General features: G+C 45.5%; 2 protein-coding genes across 2 annotated transcripts; both read right to left on the minus strand.

The window, feature by feature from the left end:
• Nucleotides 1-11,470: 11,470 nt before the first annotated feature.
• Nucleotides 11,471-12,541, minus strand: LOC135825098 (cyclin-dependent kinase 4-like). The gene has a single exon (XM_065337835.1). The coding sequence runs from the start codon at nucleotides 12,539-12,541 to the stop codon at nucleotides 11,471-11,473; it is 1,071 nt and encodes a 356-aa protein (XP_065193907.1).
• A 1,708-nt stretch (nucleotides 12,542-14,249) lies between these two features.
• LOC135825099 (uncharacterized) lies at nucleotides 14,250-15,203 on the minus strand. Its single transcript, XM_065337836.1, has one exon. The coding sequence runs from the start codon at nucleotides 15,201-15,203 to the stop codon at nucleotides 14,250-14,252; it is 954 nt and encodes a 317-aa protein (XP_065193908.1).
• Nucleotides 15,204-21,889: the final 6,686 nt, after the last annotated feature.

Below are 21,889 nucleotides of genomic sequence, written 5' to 3' on the forward strand. Positions count from 1 at the left end.
TTGTCCTTCATCCAGGGGCGGCCATCGTGGAATAGGAGCGATTTTCGGGCGTGAAAGATGATGTCCATTTCACGCGGCTCGATCGTGGTGAATTGCTCCGCGAACGATAAGGCCTGACGGAGGAGCTGCTCACCAATTGACGGGTAGAATTCTACCACGTCAAAGCATAGGAACGTGTGGCGCTGTTTGTCGGGTATCTCCTTGAACCACTCGATCACTGACATGGTGCTCCTCCATAGGTTTACGGCCGTTTGGCGACGCACAGCAGCCACGATCTTCTCCAGTATAGCCTTGCTCACCACACCCACCTCCGATTTGGCTGGGTTAATGAGTCTGCAGGGCAGCGCTCTAGCAAAGTTGTTTTTGTGGTCTTTCAGTGTTATAAATGCTTCCGACTTAGCCAGTACATCCATCCTGTTTTGAAGATCTAGATCCTCTGCGATCTCCTTCGCCTCGCTGTTGACTTCATCGTAAGCATTCTCAGGCGCGATCTTGTAGTTTTTGGTGATGTTCTCCTTCATCAGCTTGCTGTATTGCTCTTTTGGTACTTGGTACAAATTCCGGGTTTTATCGGCTTTCACGATGATGTCTTTAGAGTTTTTGATCGTTTTGGTGTCTTTTCTCATAGTGTCTTGGAGGCTGTCTGATACTTGGTGGAAGCTGACCGTTTCAGCCACGCCAATGAGCGCCAAGGGATTCGTCTACGCTCCTGGCTTTACCCAGTCGAGCACTCTACCCCTACACTGCAAGCTAGCTATGGACGTTTCAAGGCCAATGCAACTTGGATATTCCCTGAAGAACATCCCTCTACCGTCACCCAAGCAGTACCGGAAATGTCTGATTGACAGGATGGAGCAAGTCATCAAGCGTATGAGGTGGGCTGCCTTCTTCTACCTCAATGGTGAGGAACGCGAAGAGGAGCAACCAGAACGCTTCGGCTTCAGAAGCAGGACGTGTCCTCCGCAAGTCGATGAACTGAAGGCCTTCGAAGAGGCCCCATCGCCTCTTTCCGCGCTTTCATGCTCACACCTGCCTGTTGCCCGCCACCATCCTGGCACTTCCCCTGTCGCGCCTTGGCCCGCGCCAGCTTTCTCCCCATACCTCACACCAGATTTAGCGCTAAATTTGTTTATGCTTGTGGCTCTATGTTTATATGCATACTGTTGGGTAGACCCGAGTATCAGTTGTCTGATGATTGCCTAGCGGCATGAAACTCAGAGTTACAACCAACCTGAACGTCCTCCGCTGAGTCTGCTATGGACTTCAAATGCCCAATAAGAACTGCATTACTGACAATATCACGAGAATTAGCACTATGTACCAAAAAAGTGGAGGGGCAAACACATTTTTCTTCGCTTCTAAATTAGATTCTTTTGCATAGCAACGGGAAAGAAATATTAATAACAATATTAATTTATACAAAAGAGAAAGACCAAGGAACTACAAGTTACGCTATACTGTTCACTAATATTAATGCTTCATTGCTCTCAGGTTCGTCCTCATGTTTAGAATTTCCTCCCTAATTGAGTGGTCTTTGGTTCGCATTAACGAAATGTGCCGTAGCATATCGAGGCCCTTCGTGCTTCTTCATCATCCCGTCCTGGCTGACATTCCTAGTTCGCTGTGCTGTTCGCATTCTTGTGGGCGTACGCGTCCGTGTGTGTGTGTGAGAGAGACAGATAGAGAATGTGCGTGTTTGTGTGTGTGTGTGTGTGTGTGTGCAAGTGTGTGTGTGGTTTAGAGAATGAATGTGTGCGAGAGAGATTTAGAGAATGAGTGTGTGTGCCTGTGCGTGAGAAAGAGAAGAAAGACTCACGCAGTGTATGTCGGAGTATTTGGTGTGGTGTGTGTGTCGAAAAAGAAAAAAAGAAGAAAAAAATGGAAAAAATAAAAATGAAAAATATGGATTCACTGGCCAGAAAAAGCTACTTCAATCAGCTGTGTGGTGGATACCAGGCTAAACATTAGTGGCGGTTAATTCATCAGCCTAGCAATTTCTTGAATGGTGTTATCCCAGCACAAGTTGCTATGTCTAACATAGCTGTTCGCTATCATCGCTTCCGCGAAGAGCAGGTCTGAGGTCTGAGGTGTGTGTGTGTGTGTGTGTGTGTGTGTGTGTGTGTGTGTGTGTGTGTGTGTGTGTGTGCGTTTACGCGCGTGTGAGTGTATGTGTTCATGCTGCCCACTTTGGAGCCATCAGTTGCCTGGTGATCGCAGTAAAAAAATAAAAAAAGTAAAGTTTGCACGTCCGCGTTACCACCGGCTATACAATTGCGTTCAGAAACACAACCAGCTTAGGAAGTTTCGCATGTGCCAGGCCACCACCATGCCTGTGATACCACGGTGTCAGATGCAGCGCCCAACGGCGAGGATGAGGTGGTGAGTCTCACAACCAATGCCCTACAAGAGGGCTAACCTCGTTAGCTGCATCCATGTTACCCTCACTCCGAGTAGTGAGTACCCAGTTGAGCGTGGGTGTCGGCGCAGTTCACTGCATGTAAGTGGTTCACGCGTGCGTCACAGAATTTGCTAGCACAGTACACGCTCCCTGCTCCCAGCGTAGGTCTCGAACTCGGGACGTTGGGATTCGCAGGCAAGCCCACAACCACTCCGCCAAAGCGCTGGTCAATGGTTAGTGAGGATCGCAGTAGTGCGTGCAACACAGAGTTGTGTCAAAGCTTCCAATCTCTCTGGTGTAAGAATTATTATAATGTGTCAGGACGTCGAATGTCTCAGTACTCTTGTCAGTTTTGTGCCTAGGTATGGCACCTTCTGACTGTATATAGTATCCAGTTACAGTGATGGAGAGTTACTCTTAACTCGTATCCTTATGTTCTTTTCCTTTCTACATTTATTTATTGCTCAACATCCGAGTTTCAAATTATTTTAATAATTATAATTCATCTACAGTGCCAGCAACTGAAATCCGACCCCCTGGGCGGTGAGTTCACATTCCAGCGGCCTCTATTTCGTAGTGTTACAATCCCACGCCGGGTCTTTGCGATCTGAGCGCACCGCGCAGGGGGTCGGATTTCAGTTGTCCGCACTGTACGTGGCTGCGTCTTTCAAAATCACTACCTGGGCCGACCAGTGGAAAATGTGAATCGAACAGGGTTCGGCACCTCACTGATCTGCTTTCAAAATACCACACACGCTGTGATGTCATGAGAAAATCTTTATTATTCAAAGAAAATCAAGCTGTGGTGGAGTTCGTGCCCAGAGTTATCTCACGGATAACATTTTGTGACCGTTCTCTGTCCTCCACTTGCACAATTCTATCGCACCTGTCGGCCATCCATGTGGCGTTCAACCTATTGATCGGCCCTACCAAGCAGCCAACGAGAAGCAGCGAGTGCATTTCTGTTGGTACTGGAACTCCGGCACGACTGAGAGGGGTTGTCAATCCGTATTCATGCATTTCGAGTATTATCGCCTCCAAGCCCGGCTCTCGGGCGATCTCATTCGCCCAGGTTCTTGAAGTCTCTGCATCCCAACGCAGCATTGTAGTGGAGATCTTTGATGCCCTTTCTGTCAGGTAGTACTCCGATATGCCAAGGAGACGACTAGTAATTCCTCGTCTCAGAAATCTACGCCTGTGATTGCGCACGAGTGGGGTGTATAATTTGCCATCCAGCCAGTTTGGAATGATGCACGAGATGGTCAAGTTTAGTAGATCGCGGTGCTTGTACATTGGTTCCAATCTCTCAAAAAGCGTTAACCCTGGGCTGCAGTCTAGAGCCTTACCAAAGTCTGTGATCTTCACCATGCCAGACGACCCATGTACTACTATATTTTTTCGGTGGAGGTCCCGATGTACAATTTTGGCCTGGTGTAGATGGGCTAGGCCAGAGTATAACTGTCGGCAAATTTCGTTTCGGACTGGCACGGAATTTGGGATGCGCGCTCTGGCTGTACTCATCCACTTCGTCAGATCGCAATCGCACTTCGGCAGAATCAGAACCACGTCCGCTGGATTCCGAAGCTGCTCGTCACGCCATGCAATGTCCACCATCTCAAGGACGTTGGGATGTCCTCCGAGTGTCGTTAAGCAACGCAAGATATCTATTTCCATCTTTAGGTCATAAGACATGTGACGGGTGGGGATCTTGATGGCCACGGATGTCTGCGTCCCATCCGTTACCCCATGGTGAACAACGCCGGAAATTCCCTCACCCAGACGTGCATTTGGGATCACCCCGTATCTTGCGCCACTTTCTATTCCCTGAAAGAACACGGATGGTGCAGCGCGAGACGTGCGCCGGAAGAGTCTTCTCCTCAGGTATTCGCAAGGCGTGCTCGCCATATCAGAAACTGTGGAGCTGGTATTATGGGGACACAGCCACTGCTGCTAAACTCACTGCTAAATATTCACAATTCGCGCAAGTCAAGCAACAGTGTTCCAGTCAGCAAACGTGTCAACTCAACGAAGTGTTACAGCTAGCAAGTTATAAACCAACCAGCGCCATCTATATCGTAGGAAGTTGTATGCTTGTAGTCGCGAAACCCTATACGTTCAACAGCCTCGGTGGTACTTATAAGCTAGTAAAAGACTTGATAAAACAAGGGAAAGTAGTAAACTGCGGCCTTTTCATCAATGCATTTGACCCAATCCCACCACAGGCGCTATTTGGCCGACCTCATTTACACAAGCTAAACGACGTAGATATTGGCAAAAGGAATTTCCTGCGTCTAGCGATACCGGTAGATTCTAGTTGCCAATATCTACAAATTGCAGTCAGGTGGCTGGTGTGAGGCGTGTATGTTACATTTTTTCTAGGCCTCTTTTACGGGCAAAATAACACAATGGTTTAAAATGCAATAAATCATACACCTGAGAAGAAATCAGAAAAAATGCTTGTGTAAAATAATGAATTTCAAACCAAAACCAAATTGGACTTGAAATCAAATTTGTTATAATTAAAAATAACACTTAATCAATAAACTCAATTCAAAAGGAGAAAAACAAAAACAAAACAACAACAAAATATGTTTTTTGTTACTTTGTAGTGTCATGGCAACTGGGTCCATCTTGACATAGACATTAGGATTCGCTCCTGGGGAGTAGGTTAAAATGCCGATAAGAGGCGTGACGTGGTAGCTTAGGTGGAGGTGATTTCGCCGTGCCTGCGTGTAGGGCATACGCTGAATAAACAGTGGAAAACCTTGTTACCATGGGAAATTTGTATTTTTTGTAAAGTATGAAAACTATGAAGCTCAGGGGAATCGAGGCCGGCCGTGATCTGATGATGAAACCAAAAATCCAATTGTGGTTACCGCTTCACTGATGTGTGGCCGTTAATTTTTGGCATTTGAAATTTTAAGCATGAAAGAGATGTATGGAAAGTACCGAAAACAATTTTAATAGCGCTACATGCATACACCAAACGGTTGTGAAACTACTTGACTGAGGATCAGCGGTTTCCCCTACATGTAGCCTGCTAAACCTGTTACTTATCACACTATATTATTGCAATCCTAACATGCACGTACGGGAATCCTACTTTGTCTGGTGACAGTTTTGTAGTGCTCCCACGGCTCCGTACCCATAGAATGGGCTTTCTCTTTTCGTCTGTTTTTGTTTTGCTCAACCGCCTACCTTTTCCAGAAAGTGTGCGACACGAACTATATAACTAAATTGACGTGTCCTAAAGTACTATCTTCATTGCCTAGTCTTTGGGAAAAGAAACAGCTCTGTCAATAGGAACAATACCAGTGACAAACCTTAGGGCGCGTTCGAATTGTCAATCTTTTTTGCTTTTTGAGCAGTTTCGTTTTTGTGAAGAGGTGGCTTATTGGCCTCTTCAGAAAACGAAAGTCTCCTTAAAACTCCTCCAAACTTCACATCATCCCATTGGAGAGTTGGACTAGCCCCGAAGAGATTGGAATAGCCACATCGATATGGTCGATCGGATCGCGGACACCATTATCGCCATGACAATACCACTGAAAAACTCTAAAATTGGAGAATCAGTTCTATTGGGACACCTAAACTAATCTCTTTAGGAATTTGTTCGAACAGTTGATGTGCACAATTCGAACGCGCCCTTCAATGCACTCCTAAGTCCTTCGTTCTTTAGAATGTTTGGTGTGTGTGTGACTATCGGTTGCATTAAAGTGTTGATTGAGAGTTCCTGGAGAAGGAGATATCATTGCATTATTGAACATCCGGGTGAGGTACCGTTAACAAATATTTTGAAGAACATGAAAATAGAAATACGGATGTGTTGACTTGTATTTAGTCAGGGTCGAAAACAGCCGTACAAGTGGGTATAGTGGCGATTCGCGAGTGCGTTTGCACAATTTTGGTCTACCTAACATACCCAATAAGTGTCGGACATACTCAGTAGGATATAGTATGGCAGAATAGTACGACATACAAAACACAATCACGCACGGACAGTCGTATCGGAGGAGTTTGGCACCCGTATTCAACACGCTTCACTCGTGCCCATGGCGGTATACTGTCAATGGGAAATGCGACACGTACCTAGGAGGGCAATCCTTATCTAGAGGGACAATCTGTGCTGCAATACGAGGTCATCACAGACCAGTAGAGTGTCCAAGTGAAATCCTCTGCTCGCGGATGAACGTGCGCTTGCATTTTCATTTTCACACCAAAGAAGTGGCTGCATTTCCCTTTATTTTCACAATATTTTCGCGAGAGTCACGATGCCAAGAACGCCATGTAGCTGTATAAGATGCCTCATAAGCAGAAAGAGGAAGGACAGCCTAGAGTGCCCAATTTTGCCACCGCCGCAGCCAAATATGGTATACAACAGTGTGGAGAGCAAAGCAAAGTATCGGGAGTACGACAATGCCTACCTAGGCGAGGGCAGCTTCGGCGTTGTGATACATGGACTCACAGTTGGGACGAACGACTCCGTGGCTTTGAAGATGCCCAGTGTCTACTGCACAGACGCTGCCAGTATACAGCGTGAGTTAGAAGTGATGAAGAAAATCCGTCGGCTCGGGGGCCATTGTAACATCATCAAACTTATCGATGTGGCGTACAAGAAAAATGAGGACGGGCGTAGATCGACGGTACTCGTACTTATGAAATGCGACGCCAGCCTAAAGAAATGGATCTTGCAGAATTCTGCGGACATCCCAGAATCGATACCAGTACGAGAGGAGATGAGCAGACAACTCTATGTGGGACTTGATTTCCTGCACAATGCAGGAATTGTACATGGCGATCTTCACTGGAAAAACGTACTCGTTGACGGATATTCTGGACTGCTGAAGATCACAGATTTCGGCAAGGCTCATCAGTACACAGGCGCAAGATTGACATCTGAAGACCGCGTGCTGAAACAACGACGTGACCTGCTAGCAATGACACTCTCTTGCACTTTTCCGTTATGGCTGCTGGGCAGCGCAGCGTATGGAGCCATACTGAAGGACAGCAAGCGGCACTTCCTTGCACAGGGCTGGTTCGTGGGATATGTCGCTTTGGCCGAGCACTATCTTAGCGAACGACCAATCCTCATCTCATCTACGAAGATAGTCAGGCACGTGGATACGTCTGAGGGTTGGACGAACGAAATATCTGGAGCACCAGACCTAGGAGATTTGATCCAAGGCATGCACTCATGGGTGCTCTCGCACCCAAAAGCCTCCCATGGCGTACCAGTCCCCACACATCTGCATAGCATTTTTTTAGTTGGTTGTTTAGTTGGTCCAAACCATCAGTTCAATGCCCGCTGGATGATCAGGCAGTTAAATGCAGTGGTAAGTCGGTGCGGCGAGCAGCAGGCAAAGGAGTTAATTCGAATGTTATCTGTGGCAATGAGGTCAACAACCGTTTGATGATCGGCTGCAGCGCCCATTGTAAATGGGTTTTGATGTTTTTTTTGTATGATAACACCTCACTTGGTACTGAATTGTAGTTGACCATTAAGACCACACAAATAAATTTTGTTTTGTTGAGAATTCGCTTAAATTTACGAAATGTGTGTCTTCCCTTATTTTGTTGAAATGTTGCTCTAATTTTCAATCTTCATGTTGTTAGCACCAATCCAATCGCTTGAGCCAATAACGCGCGGGGCGGTGAGAAAACCACAGACCAAGGAGTACTGAGAAGTGAACTAGCTCAGTATGCAACGGTTACTCACTTTTTCAGATTGCATTGAACACCACGTACGCGAAGCGCACCCTGCCCTCTAGAAAATAGAGGAAAATGTTAGCTGAATTCCCTTCATAGGCAACTGCCTACACACGCACACATACGCTCTCTGCGTGCAGGTGCAGTAGAACCTACAACGTTATTTTACTTTCATTAGACGACGACATTTCCATCTCGCATGGAGATCCAATGATTAATGGTAGAGTAAAGAAAAGGACCAAGGGACCACGAAGTACCCTATGGCCCATTAATACCACTAGGTACTTGACCATGAGGTGATGCGATAACAATTGCACGAGCTGATACCCACTTAGTTGTAGGTCAATGTCGGGCAAGGGTATTGCATGGTTGATAAATATGGTGGTAAAGACACACCTGGCAATATGGCGGTAAACACACGCCTGCCCACACACGCTCTCTAGGCATATTGCCAGGTGTGTCTTTACCACCATATTTATCAACCATAAGTACGACTTCATTCTCCCAAGGGTATTGCATGAGCTGATTTTCAAGTAAGTGTTGGCATTAATTAATGAACTTTATAGTGTGATTGCCTTGGTCCTTTCTTAACTCTGAAACGTTTTCATTTTGTCCGTGGAACAGGTATGATCGATGGAGTAGTTAAAGACACATAGGGAAAGACCTGAGCTGGCAGCTCTCATCGTTCAAACTCGTGGAAACGTTTTTAAAGGAAAAGGACATAATTATGGATATGAGTTAAGAGTAACTGTCCACCACTGTAACTAGATACAAGGTATATACAGTCAGAAAGTGTACATTCATTATTGGCTCAACATCCGGGAAACGTTTTTGTACGGCTGATAGAGGAAATAAGCATATTGAAGTCCATACGCGGGATACTGCATGGTTTTTTCGTCCTGCTGATCAGGGAATCGTATCTTACGACTGCCCGCTGCTAACACGTGTACATGCATGTGAAATACAACTTTTTACACTCAATTGGTCTATCCCGTAAAATGAAACCGTAGCCATTTTTTGTAAGAAAGAAAAAGGACCAAATACCCAAAGGTTACGGTGCAATGTCCATTAACACCACCAGTTTCCTAACAATCAACTCATACGATAACAGTAGAAAGGGAAAGGACATATGGAAACGAGTTAAGAGCAACTCTCTGCCTAGTTGGTGCACTTTCTGAGTGTTTAGTATCTAGTTACAGTGGTGGAGAGTTACTCTTAACTCGTTTCCACATGTCCTTTTCCTTTCTACTTTTATTATTGGCTCAATACCCGAGTTTCAAATCATACGATAACATTGCCTTTTTTGGGTTTGCGTTTGAAAATCTTTATTTTACACCCGCACATTCCTGATTTCTTCTCCAGTGTGTAGTGTATGTTGTATTGTATTTTAATCCATTGCGTTAATTTTGTCCGTACAAGAGGCTTTTCAAAATGTTGAAGGACGCTTCACGCAGCTTCGTTATACTTGAATCGTTGGCAGGCAACCTGCATACACTCAACAAACAGCAACGCAACAACGTTTGTGCTTGTGTTGTCATGTATATGTAGCAATGCACCCGCCACGACGTGCTTTGCACTTCTCTACGCGCGCTGTCACTAGGTACCGTGCTTTGCTTCCTTCTTTTATACTGTTGTTTTTCCATGTCCACTTCATTCCTGATAATGTTCATGAAGACCGAAACGTCGAAACGATACCCCTAATGGATTCGTGTGAAATGCAGTGCTCTCTTGGGTGTAGGCAGGTTGCTTGGCAACGATTCCAAAGAGGCTTGAAATCTTGAAAACAACGTAACCGCTCCACACAAACGGATAGGCGATGACCACTCCAAAAGCCTCTAAAAAACCTGTAACTAAAATTGTCCTTTGTCTTAGCTTTGTATTTGTAGAATTGTCGCTCCCTACGTGAGTGATCGCGCTTTTCCTGCCGACTTGATTCCCTGGGCCATTTGACTCACTCATGTGTGCCATCCAGAGTACACTAGAAGTTCATCCAATCTTCCACTCGGCAAATCCTTGCTTAATACACAGTGTTTCGGTGAATTCACCCTTCATCAGTTGAGTTTTAGTAGGCTGAGGAAGATTGTCCTTGCAGAAAATCACTTATAATTTGTACGGTGCTCTCCAGACCGACCAATCACCAGGAATACAAACATGCAGAGATGCTCCGTTTCCAGCGCAACAAACACTTCCCGAAGATAAGATAGCAGCGTAAGTGAGTGTCGTTTATGGAGGTGCTGCACAAAGGCTGAGGAGACCGTATATTGTAGGCCATTCGCGACGTTTTTACCTCCAAACCAACACATTCGCAAATCCACACTGGGACAACAGTGTGATGAAGATGTTGGTGCGATCTCGGCGATACGTGAGGAATTGTGTGTCTCCTTCTATGTGGGAATGAAGTGTTTTGGAAAACAAGGCAGACTTGCACCTGCATACTCACCTTCTAGCCATCCATCATTCATCACAATTATTATTATTTTAATTATCATTAACATCCTATCGCCTTCACTTCCCCTCAGTGATGAAGGTTGCTGAGATGAGCGCTATGAGCATGACGTTCTTCATGTAAATTTTACCCGTTCAATCACCTGTTCCATCTGTCTCCAACACATGTATAGGCAAGCTCTCCTTAGAAAACGGAGCAGATTTACTTTCATTCACATTATGCGGAAGCAGATGCAAGCGTCGACACAAATGGATTCGGCATACGTTGCCGAAGCATCCTACACACAGACCCGAGGCCCTCTTCATTAGCTGTCCGATATGCATGAATGCTCTCACCGTTTGCATAGTACCTACAAAATCCAACTACTTATATTATAGAGCTATGAATAGGATGAAGGCTGCAGACATCACGCAACTACGTTACTTGTTTGACATGTATTACTGTGTATTTTATAACAAAAATATTATTGAAATCCCAGAATCGATTTTCTCGTTCTTATCATCAGGAACGAGAAAATCGATTCTGGGTTTTCAATAATATTTTTGTTATAAAATACACAGTAATACATGTCAAACAAGTAACGTAGTTGCGTGATGTCTGCGGCCTTCATCCTATTCATAGCTCTATTAAAATTATTATCTCCACGTAGGTTACTTATATTATAACTAATCGTTACTTACATTTCCATTTTTGCTTCACAAGAGATACCAAAGGATCGTATCATAACCCACACCTGCCTCACGACGAGCTACCACTCACAAACGTCAAGATGCCAACCTCAAAGTCAAAATGACAATCGTTCCACCACTCAGCAATCTTCAATCTCCCGAGAATGCCTATGCAGACCGATCGCTCTATTTTCAGCAATGATTATTATAGTGGAGTATTGGATGGACGATGCAGGGATGTTAAACGTGGAATCAGACATCTGTTGAGACCATATCTATTGTAATGAGACGAATGTCTTGCTGCGCCACCTCCCGATCACCTTGGCTAACCGCTCGGTCAAGCATTTCGGATATGTAGCTTGCTGTGAGTTTTGTGGCCGGCCCGACAAGACAGCCATAGCGGAGTGGCTCGTGTAGGGTATCTGGTACTGACAATCCGCGATTTTTAATCTGGGTTGTCAGTGCCCGAGAATGTATATCATTGATAACTGTCAGAAGCCCCGGATGATCATTCATGGAGTCATCAAACCGTTCCAACCCGCCGTTGTTCACCAAGGCGAGCTTGCGGTAAATTTCATTGGGTTGAATCACCATCCAGTATTGGGCCTTCCCCACAAGGACCGTATCGACGCCCCGATACAAAAAGTGCAGCCTGCTGATGTACACTTGTGTGCGATACTTGTCCATGCCATCCAGCCACATCGAAATCACTACATACTGAGTCATTGACCTAATATCGCGCCGCTTGTAAACGGTCACGTGCTCACGGGTATCTTCATCCGAGGAGCGTCGTGACGAGCCAAAGTCGGTGATCTTTATTTGGCCGCTGTGTCCGTGCACAAGGACATTTTTCTGGTGAAGGTCGCAGTGAACTACTCCCCGCTCGTGCAGAAAAGCCAGACCGGAAAACAGTTGCCTGGTGATTTCTGCTCGCACGGATGCGGAGATTGGCTGAACGGACTCCTGCAGCCAAGTCCACAAATCTCTGTGGCATTTCTTCATAACCATGTGCGGAGTTGCCAAGCAGTCGTCGACATCCACTACCATGTCCAGAATCTCGATCACATTCTGGTGATTTCCTAGTTCCCTGAGAATATCAATCTCATGCGTGACTCCTTTGGGATCTCGCCGCTTGAATGACGACTTGATGGCGACTGCCATGTTTGTGCCACGTCTGATAGCTTGCCTGACCTGGCCTTGCGAACCATCGCCAATGGAAGCAGCGGGGAGCTCGGTGTACTGAGCAGTGCCTTCGGCGCTCTGGAACACCTTAGCACCCCGTCTCCTTCTGAAGAAGCGTCCAAAACACCAAGGACTGGCCATTGTAGTAAAATTAACGGAAAGAATGAAACCGCGGATCTGTGAGGCATTTACGGATCGCAAAATCTCCCATTCAAAAAAAGGTTGAATATCAGACTCTGGAGAAGATCAAGTCAAAAGATTCCCCGAACTCCATAACTAATTATAGCAAAATGAGAAATTCAACCCACCTGAATTATGGTAGCTGCTACGTAGTTTCTACCATACACACTTTCCACATACACTGTCCGATTGTCCGCTCTACAAAACTGCTAAGGTCGAGAACATTCACAAAAATTACACCGTATAATATTGCTGTGACTCAATTAACAATTAGGCTGCGTTTCCATGAGAAATTTCAACCAGGGTCGAGTTCAGCCCGGGTTGAAAGTCTGTACGATAGACAAAATAGGTGAGCGTTTACATGAAGACAGTTGACCCGGGTCAAATACTGATATGCCGCCAAAAGTCCACTTCTACAGTCCTGTATGATCACGTGAATCCGTTCGCGCGAAATTTTCATATGCAATCCTGTTCAAACCTGGCGCGAAATACGCACAGAAGTATGTTTGTACGATTGTCTTGACCCGGGTTGATTTCAACCCTCCCCTTTGGAGGTGGGGGGGGGGGGGGTTTCAACCCGGGTCAAGCGTAATGCGTCATGTAAAGGCGCCATTCATTTTGTGTACGTGGCGGGTTGAAATCTCACCCGGGTCAAACTCAACCCGGGTTGAAACGCCTCATGTAAACACAGTCAAGCAGTTCATGAAAACACAAAAATAAGGCCGCCACGCGCACGGCTGCTCGACTTTGGCCCATCTACAATGGCCTAACGAAAAGCTCTAATATTCTTGATTTGGGTGGTTTGGTCCAAGGAATGTGGATGGGCATCTGGATGGGGACCTCAAGGGCTTTCCTCCAACCGGGCTTCGTTCACCCTGGTTTGAAGTGGAGTCCCGATTTCTAGCTTGGGTAAGTACTCAGTTGCGGGTACATGCCAAACACAGGTCACTTCGTTTCATTTTCCTTGTCTATCGAGCTCTCTTGCCTCCTGTGCGTCGCGTGGGAATTTTACTCAAAGCATCTGCCCTTCCCAACATAGTCCTCGCTTTCGGATAGAGTAGATCGATTGAGTTTCTTATAGGTACGTATCTTCAAATGACCCGGAGAAAATCTCAAGGCAATCCGTGTATCGAGTCCGGAAACCGTGCATCTACTTTTGCTTCGTTTTCGTTCGATTGGGTGTGAGGCATGCACAAGTAGACGGAGTATTTGCTATGCGGCAGACATTTCTCCACGTGCCAGGAGACAACCCGATAGAGTGCTGAGACGCATGCCGAAACTCTCCAGCCTGTCCTAAATGGTCATATATCTGAGGACAAACCGGACGTGCACCCACAATACCCATGTACTGTGTGAGAAAATGCTGAAAAGAAAAAAAAGTCGCGCGGCCACGGCCAAGTTCTGTAGTGGTGGCTGTGAATTTTACAAGTAGAAACGATATGGGAACAATTTACAGGATAATTCAAATAAGACCTGAGACGGAGAAGCTTCACCTCAAACGAACAAAACTTGAACATCGGATGATCCAGCAGCAAGTCTATCAAAACAAATAACTAATCTAAAGCCAAATAGCAAGCCTTAAAACAGTTACAAACGCAATTAATCCTATTCATCATCTGCTATTGATAGCCTATATATCAGCGGGAAAGGATTTGCAATGTCACTGCGTTCATACAGTCGTAGAGTACATATCTGTTGTGATTCTGCAGATCTCCCTTTGCGCCTTCTTTCGGAAATCGTCCAAGACAATACTGTCTATTCGCTCCGATATATAGCCAGCATTTGTTTTGTCATCGGGTCCAACTAGCATGCCGTAGCGTAGAAGTTCATGGAGCGACTCTGGAACAGCAACACCTCGATTTTGGAGTCGATGTGTTAAGTTGAAAGCGTGCATACGCGTAATGGTGTCTTCTAAACCAGGTTTGCTGCTCATTTCCGTTTGGTAGTCCCGTCTTGATCGCTCGTGGACGTTGCGGTAGATCTCCCCAGAGCGGAAAGTCAGCCAGTGTTGTGCCAACCCGATATGTGCAAAGCTCATTCCCCGCCGCAGCATGGCGGATCTGCAGGAGAACACTGCCACGCGATACACATTCACACCGTCCAGCCACATGGAAACGATTGCCTGCATGGTGATGTTTCTCACGTCACGAAGCCTGTCCACAAGATCATAGTGACCATCGGAGAATTTCGACAGTCCGAAGTCAATGATATTGACTTGGCCGCTGTAACCGCTCACGAGTACATTAGCGTCGTGGAGATCACAATGGTTCACTCCTCTGCTGTGCAGAAACGCCACACCAGAGTAAAGCTGCCTAGTGATCTCCGTGCGAATGTTTGCTGAGATAGGCGCTACGGACGTCGTCAACCAATTTCGCAAAGTTGTGTGGCATCTATTTAGCACCAGATGAGTTGCATCGGAGTAGCTGGTTATTTCAACGACTAAATCGATCAGCTGGATGATATTTGGATGGCGTCCAATGTGCTTCAGGATATCGTACTCGTGCGGTACGCCAGCCGGGTCTCTGGTCCAGAATGAAGTCTTGATGGACACAGGGTGATTCGTCCCTTGGGTTACAGCTTTTATGACTGTTCCATATGCCCCGGCTCCAACATACCTGTTCATCTGTGCAATATATACTAGCGGCGAGGAGACACTCTTGAAAGCCTTTGGCCGACGCCTATCCGGCGACACGCAAGGAAAGCAACTCCTGGCAGCCATGTGTGGGCGCCCGAGCGTGCGTGTACCAAGAAAGAATAATGACAATCTCACAATCTAGCGTAACAGGAGCAGAGAACTTGTGGTTTGAAATCATCCAGTACGAGTAATAAAACTCCAAGATGGTCGTGACGTGCGGCGTTATCCCACTAGAAAGGTCTAAAGTGCTGTTGCTGTTCAACTGAAAATAGTATGAGTGCCGAATGCACCTTGTGTATGTTGTAGTTTCCCAGCTAGTTGTAGTCTACATACGGTATGTGAGAGTTTTCTTCAATGGTTCTGGAGTATATTTTTGCTAAATGGTGGGAATGAAGAAGGGTCCAGGGAGGGGGAGGGCAGCAGCTGTTTCGCTGCGGAACGAAATCCGATCAAGCGAATAAGTGGGACGCCCGACACCTTGCAGCACTAGACATCCGTATATGACTGGTGTGCAAACTGGTATACTGTACTAGTAGGACGCAAACGTGACTCACCGGAACGGATTTTGTTGAGCAGAACTGTACTTGAAAATACAAAAATAACAATAAAAAACTCCAGCTAAGTCCAGTACCAGTATCACCGTCTCAGAAACGAATGGCGTCCGTAGTCGTGCTTATATGGTATGCATGAAACAGATGGTCCGCTGCTCAAGTAAATGGTGTAAGAATTACCAAGATCCAATATCTAGGCAGTTATACCATAATGCGATGCTCCTCTTTGTCTTTACATTATTCTCTGTGCGGGTGAATAACCACGGCCCGGCACAGCTAGCTGCTAAAGATAACGTTTTGTTGGAGTAAATTATGTGTGTACAATATTTGAGTCGGAATTTATCTATAGAAAGTAAAAAAGGACCAAGGAACTACGAGTTACGCTATATTGTCAACTAACACCATCAGTTTTTTTTGAGCCATGAATAAGGGGAGTGGTGGCGTGGTCTGGGATGCGCTTCCGACCTTGGGTTACTAAACAATCAGCCTATGCGATACCATTGCACGACACTAACCAACGGTACTTATGCTCTACGACTACCAAGTCCATTCCTAATAATTTATAAAAACAGATTTCACTGTTCGCACTCACCTGGACTCGGCTGGAGACACAGTCTTCCGCATCTGTAGGAACTCCACTGAACCCTATGGATCAATCGATTTCAAGGCAAGGCTTTAATAGTCGGCTTCCTCCTTTGGCGTGGAACTTATCTAGCGCACATTATTGCTCCGCTCACCTTCTCCTCTTCTGTCCTACCTAACCATTAACCTTCCAGGCTAGAACGCTATTGGTTTGCGCACTGGAGATGTTTTAGAGTTGGGTCTCAGGTCGTTGAATGTATAAGGAGCTTGTCAGGTTTGTACCCTATTATCGCACTTTGACTGCTTATTCTTGTTACATTCGCCAACATTTGCTTTATAATTCGCTCCTTTGTATTTTATTATTAATTTATATTTTTGCAGCTGTTATTTTTCCACTACCAGGACTCGATCCAGGGACATTCGTTTGCAGGCAGCGATGCTCTAATCACTGAGCCATTATTTTCCCATCATTCCAGCTGTCATCGCGCTCAAACAGTTCATCATCTCTGAAATATTACTTTTGCTTCCTTTTCTTCGCCCGTCAGCCCATTTATTCCAATGAATGAAATCATTCTGGCATGTCGGATTATCTCGTTGTGGAGATTACACTTCTGAAACATGTTCGCAACTATGGTATTCACCAGGAGTGCAGAGTGGCTCTACCGGCAGTGCAAATCCGTTGGTATTTTATTTATCATATCACTGGATTCCGAATTTGTGAATCGAAATCATAGACAACACAATGATCTCGTACGGGAATCGCGATTTGATCTCTGATTAACTATTTTTGTGAACGGGAAATCGTCTGGCGCTAGCCATGGTCCACACAGCTGTAATACCTGACGCTATCTCACATGTCCCCACTACCGTGCCATCAAAGAAGGCTCACAACGTTGATCAAATTTATGAATTTATTTTACTCCAAACAATACATGGCTGGGGTAGGCAATGACCACCTTACGTGGATATTGCAGGGTTTTTGTAGCCAACCGCGGCTAACAGCCCCCCGCAATCTACCCGGAGCACGCGTAGTCGCGACACACATGGTATCCCTTATTTAAAATGCAGAACAACACTCGGTCAAGATCCTTTGTGCTTCGTGCTGCTCTGTTTTTTAATGCTCTACCTAACGACTTGAAATCCTCTTTGTTTACCTCTCAGTTCGATCGTGGTTTTAAGCGCTTAATGGATGATCTAGTTTGGTTTGAACGATATCGTGCAATTTTGTTTGACAACGTTGGCAACGTTTAGTCTCTCACCAGTTACAGTGTACATGTATATATTGCCCAGGTTCATTCAGCATACGTTTTTCTTCTTTTCTCTTTACGTTCACCACTCATCCCCCTTTTTTTCTAAACATTTACACCGATGTATATACATTGCTTATTTTTTTATATTTATTTTTTTATTTTTGGTCCCATCGGCCTCTTCATATTTGTGCAGCTGCACTGTTGAGCTTTCGATGTAAAAGAAATAATAATCATAATAACAAGGAAAAGAGTAAAAAGTCAAAAGGAAAAGGAGAAGAACAAAGCCTGAAGCAAATATGGCCTAGGGCTTTCAACTCCAACGTCATACCGTGAAGGAACTTGAAAGAATGTGTGGGTATGGAAAAGGAGAAGAACAAAGCCTGAAGCAAATATGGCCTAGGGCTTTCAACTCCAACGTCATACCGTGAAGGAACTTGAAAGAATGTGTGGGTATGCGAAGTGTAGGGGGGGGGGGGATGCATGTAGGGCGATAGTGCGGGTTTGAATCAGGGAGACCTTCACATTTATGTGTAGGGCTTCCTGGTTTGAATCCCAGTTTATGTCTTTAAATAAAATTGGAAAATGGAAAAATTGACATCCCTATCCTTTTTGCCTAGGTCATCAAGATTACAGCGTCGCATTATCGCATTATCCTTCGAATGACTCGCTGCTTGTGAAGAACTCAGAAATAGACTTAGCTTGACCACATACATTTGGTAGTATGTTCTGAAGCATGTTCCACCCAAATTGCAAAATCATTCCGGCCGTTACGAGACCTAGCTCTGGGTAGGTTTTCCGCGCCAACCTCTGTAACAAGCCACTGCAGAGAAGCGCCAGCTCCGTCCAACTCACAACGACGAAGACGAGAGTTGCAATGACTTGGAGCAGGAAGATCCGCGTGTTATTATTTATATTATTATTTATAATATTTATTCTTCTTTTACTAGGGAATTCCCAACAGGCGTCAGCGCCTTTTTACAGGGAACCCTAGGTATAATTTGATGGATGAGCGAAATTCAGCTGGTGAACTAGACATGCGGCAAGCCGGTGGAAGTGTATTCCACCTGGCAGCGCCCAAATAAGAAATTGCACTAAAGCCATATCGGGTGTTAGCGGGGGGCAGAACAAGAGCAGCAGAGACTTGGCCACGGGTGGTGGCTGCAGTGCGAGCACCATGGGCGCGCAAGGTAAAGCGGTCTCGCAGAAGAGGACTAGCAAGTCCATTCAGGCAGCGGTAAACAAATACATAGGTTTTGAAGTTGAGGCGTTTCTCAAGGGCGTACAAGTTAGTATGACTGTATAGAAGAGTGGTGGGAGTCATTCTATCCAACGAAAATATTCTCTTTAATGCTACGCGGCTGGCAGTAAGAAGCTTGTCATATAGGGCTTGTGATACGCAATGAATATATGCAGTGCTGCCAAACTCAAATGTGGACTGAATGATCGATAAATAGAAAAGTCGTTTGCCAAAAATGCTGATATTCTGCTTTGCGTGGACAAATGCTCCAACCTTCCTATTGACATTTGCACATACTGCATCCACTTGGGTTGAGAAAGACAGATGTTCGTCAACCAGTATTCCTAAGTACCGAGCGTAAGCAGATGGGACTATGGAAGTGCCCCGGCAGTTGACTGCGGTGCCAGGTGGCAGCTCCGTGCTCGGTCGCCTGAGCAGGACAAACTGAGTCTTGGACGGGTTTAACACCAATCCCTTCTGATCTAGGTAGTGGTCCAGAGCGGCAAGGTCAGCACTCAGCTGGGTTGTGATGATCTGGATGGACTTGTGCCTGATATAGAGTGTGATATCATCGGCATAAAGTTGATTTAATGCATGTTGGAAGCACTGTGGTGCGTCACGGGTGTAAATGCAAAATAGCAATGGGCCGAGCACGGAGCCTTGTGGGACGCCTCTTGTGCAAGGGCGGGCCCCACTTAGCTGTTGTCCTACTCTTACTCGCTGGACGCGTCTGGTCAGGTAGCTTGCAAACCAAGCAAGTGCAGTGTCAGCAATGCCAAGCATCTTCAACTCGTCAATGAGCTCTTGATGCTTAACTCGGTCAAAAGCTTTGCTCATATCTGCAAACACTATGCCGCAGTACTCGTTGTTATCAAGGGCTTGGAGCCATTCGTCGACCACTAGCGCTAGGCAGTCCTCACACGAGCTGTTGGTACGGTAGGCAAATTGATTGTCAGGCACGTACATGATGTTGTGTAACTTAAAGAATGCAATCAGCTGCTCCAAGACAACTCGTTCTAATATCTTGCTGCATATGGGCAATAATGAGACTGGTCTGTAATTAGTAGAGCTTTCTGCATCGCCTGATTTGAAAACTGGGCTGACTGTGGCATTCTTGAAAATATCTGGTACGCACCCTGTGCTCAGAGATTTATTGATAATATCAGTGAGAGAAACTGCTATGGAATCACGACCATGCTTCAGTACGGCTGGTAAGACGTTGTCAGAGCCAGGTGACTTACTTGTGTTTGTTGCTTTGAGCAGTGTGGTGATGTGCGCCACAGTTACGGGTCGAAAATGGGACAGTCGAGCAGCAGTAGTTGGCTGTTGGGTGGCTGGGCGTAAACATATGTCAGCAGGCCGGCTTGGATCGTGCACTATGTTAGCAAATGTCTCTGTCAGACTACTGAGAGATGCAATTGGCTGATTTCTTACTTTCCGCCTGCCAGACAGACTGTTAAGAAGAGCCCACTGACCTCTAGGATTTCGTCGGAGTGCCGAGAACTGGTGCATCAGGAAACGGGATTTCAGTCTCCTACTCAGAAGCGTCCCCTCACGTCTGACAGAACGATACTGTTGCTTAAGAACCATATTCCCAGGCTGCGAAAGGACTCTACGATGCAGAGTAGTTCTGCGTTGCAGCAGTCTCCTTGTTGAGGAAGCCCTAATCGCCGCAGAGATCGTGGACTGGATGATAATCGGATGTAGCTGCCCTGGTGACAATCACTTTGCTGTGCTTGACAAGCACCACTTGAAAATCTTGTCATGTCGCTCCGCCAGCTGAAGCGCCGCTCTCGCCAAAGTCACAGCCCACTCTTTATAAAAGTACGGACTGGATGAACTGGCTGCCTCACTGATCGCGAGATTCGGGAACCCGACAACAAGTATGATACTGCACCCATGTGCATAGCCGAATTAAAATTTTTTAGTGCATTCTACAATATGGAAAATTTAAGGTGCTTTCAAGGCTAATATTTATTTGAAAGTTTGTCAAATGGAAGTCTACATACTAAAGTACATTTTCCAAATAGAAATGGAGTTTCAAAAACTGCACCCCTAAGGTTCATTTACTGAGACCATGGCTCATTTTCATCATAGCCTAGGAGCTGTGGCATCTTTTATGATCCACAGCAAGAAGGCAGCAATGCCTGTACGTCTGGTGAAGTAAAATAAACGTAACAATAACATATTCAATTTGAAACTCGGGTATTGAGCCAATAACAAAAGTAGAAAAGGAAAGGACATATGGAAACGAGTTAAGATGTGTTGAAGCTAGGTGTCAGGACGTCGAATGTCTCAGTACTCTGTGAGTTTTGTGCCTAGTTGTTGCACTTTCTGACTGTATCTAGTATCTAGTTACGAAGATGGAGAGTTAATCTTAACTCGTTTCCATAACATATTCAGTTACCGAATTGAGATAAACAGAACGAACCGAACAATTAGTTCCCAAAGGCTTTATTGCGTTCAAAACAAGTGGATTCGAAGGCAGAGAAGAATGGGGAAGGAAAAACAAATGGTATATGAAATAACTAATATTATTCTTACGCAATCTGCTGATTATTATTATTAAATATATTATGTGGCTATCATGAATTAAATGAGGCGCCATGGCCTGCTAGTGTTACCAATTTCATAGAAATTCAAAAGCAAACAAAAGTAAATTGTCCACACTGTCCTCTAGGACAACACTTACCACACAACAGCGAGGATGTTCAGGATAAACGTACTTAAGTGTTAGAAATCTGACGGATTGTTAACTGTGCCTGCTTGCACTCAATTGTTGTGAAGCCATAAAAAATATTTAATGACACCATATCGGCTGTGAGCATAGGTCTTGGTCCAAGGAGTAAACCATAGGCAAAAGGCTGGTGAAAATCGTCTGGTACGGGGAAGGAAGTAATTGGCCCACTGACCGGATTCGACAGCTGCCAAGCTATTATGTCCCGAACGGCGTTATGAGTGCCAGGGAAATCGACATCCAACGAATCCCAGGTAACTTGTTGTGGCAACCCCGCGAAATCATCATTCATGATCTTATGAGGCCGTTCAAGAATG

The sequence above is a fragment of the Sycon ciliatum genome, chromosome 9 (assembly GCF_964019385.1).
Source record: "Sycon ciliatum chromosome 9, ocSycCili1.1, whole genome shotgun sequence".
Lineage (NCBI taxonomy): Eukaryota > Metazoa > Porifera > Calcarea > Leucosolenida > Sycettidae > Sycon > Sycon ciliatum.

Coding starts and splice junctions, on each gene's coding strand:
- LOC135825098 (XM_065337835.1), bottom strand. CDS start 12,541: ATGGCCAGTCCTTGGTGTTTTGGACGCTTCTTCAGAAGGAGACGGGGT.
- LOC135825099 (XM_065337836.1), bottom strand. CDS start 15,203: ATGAACAGGTATGTTGGAGCCGGGGCATATGGAACAGTCATAAAAGCT.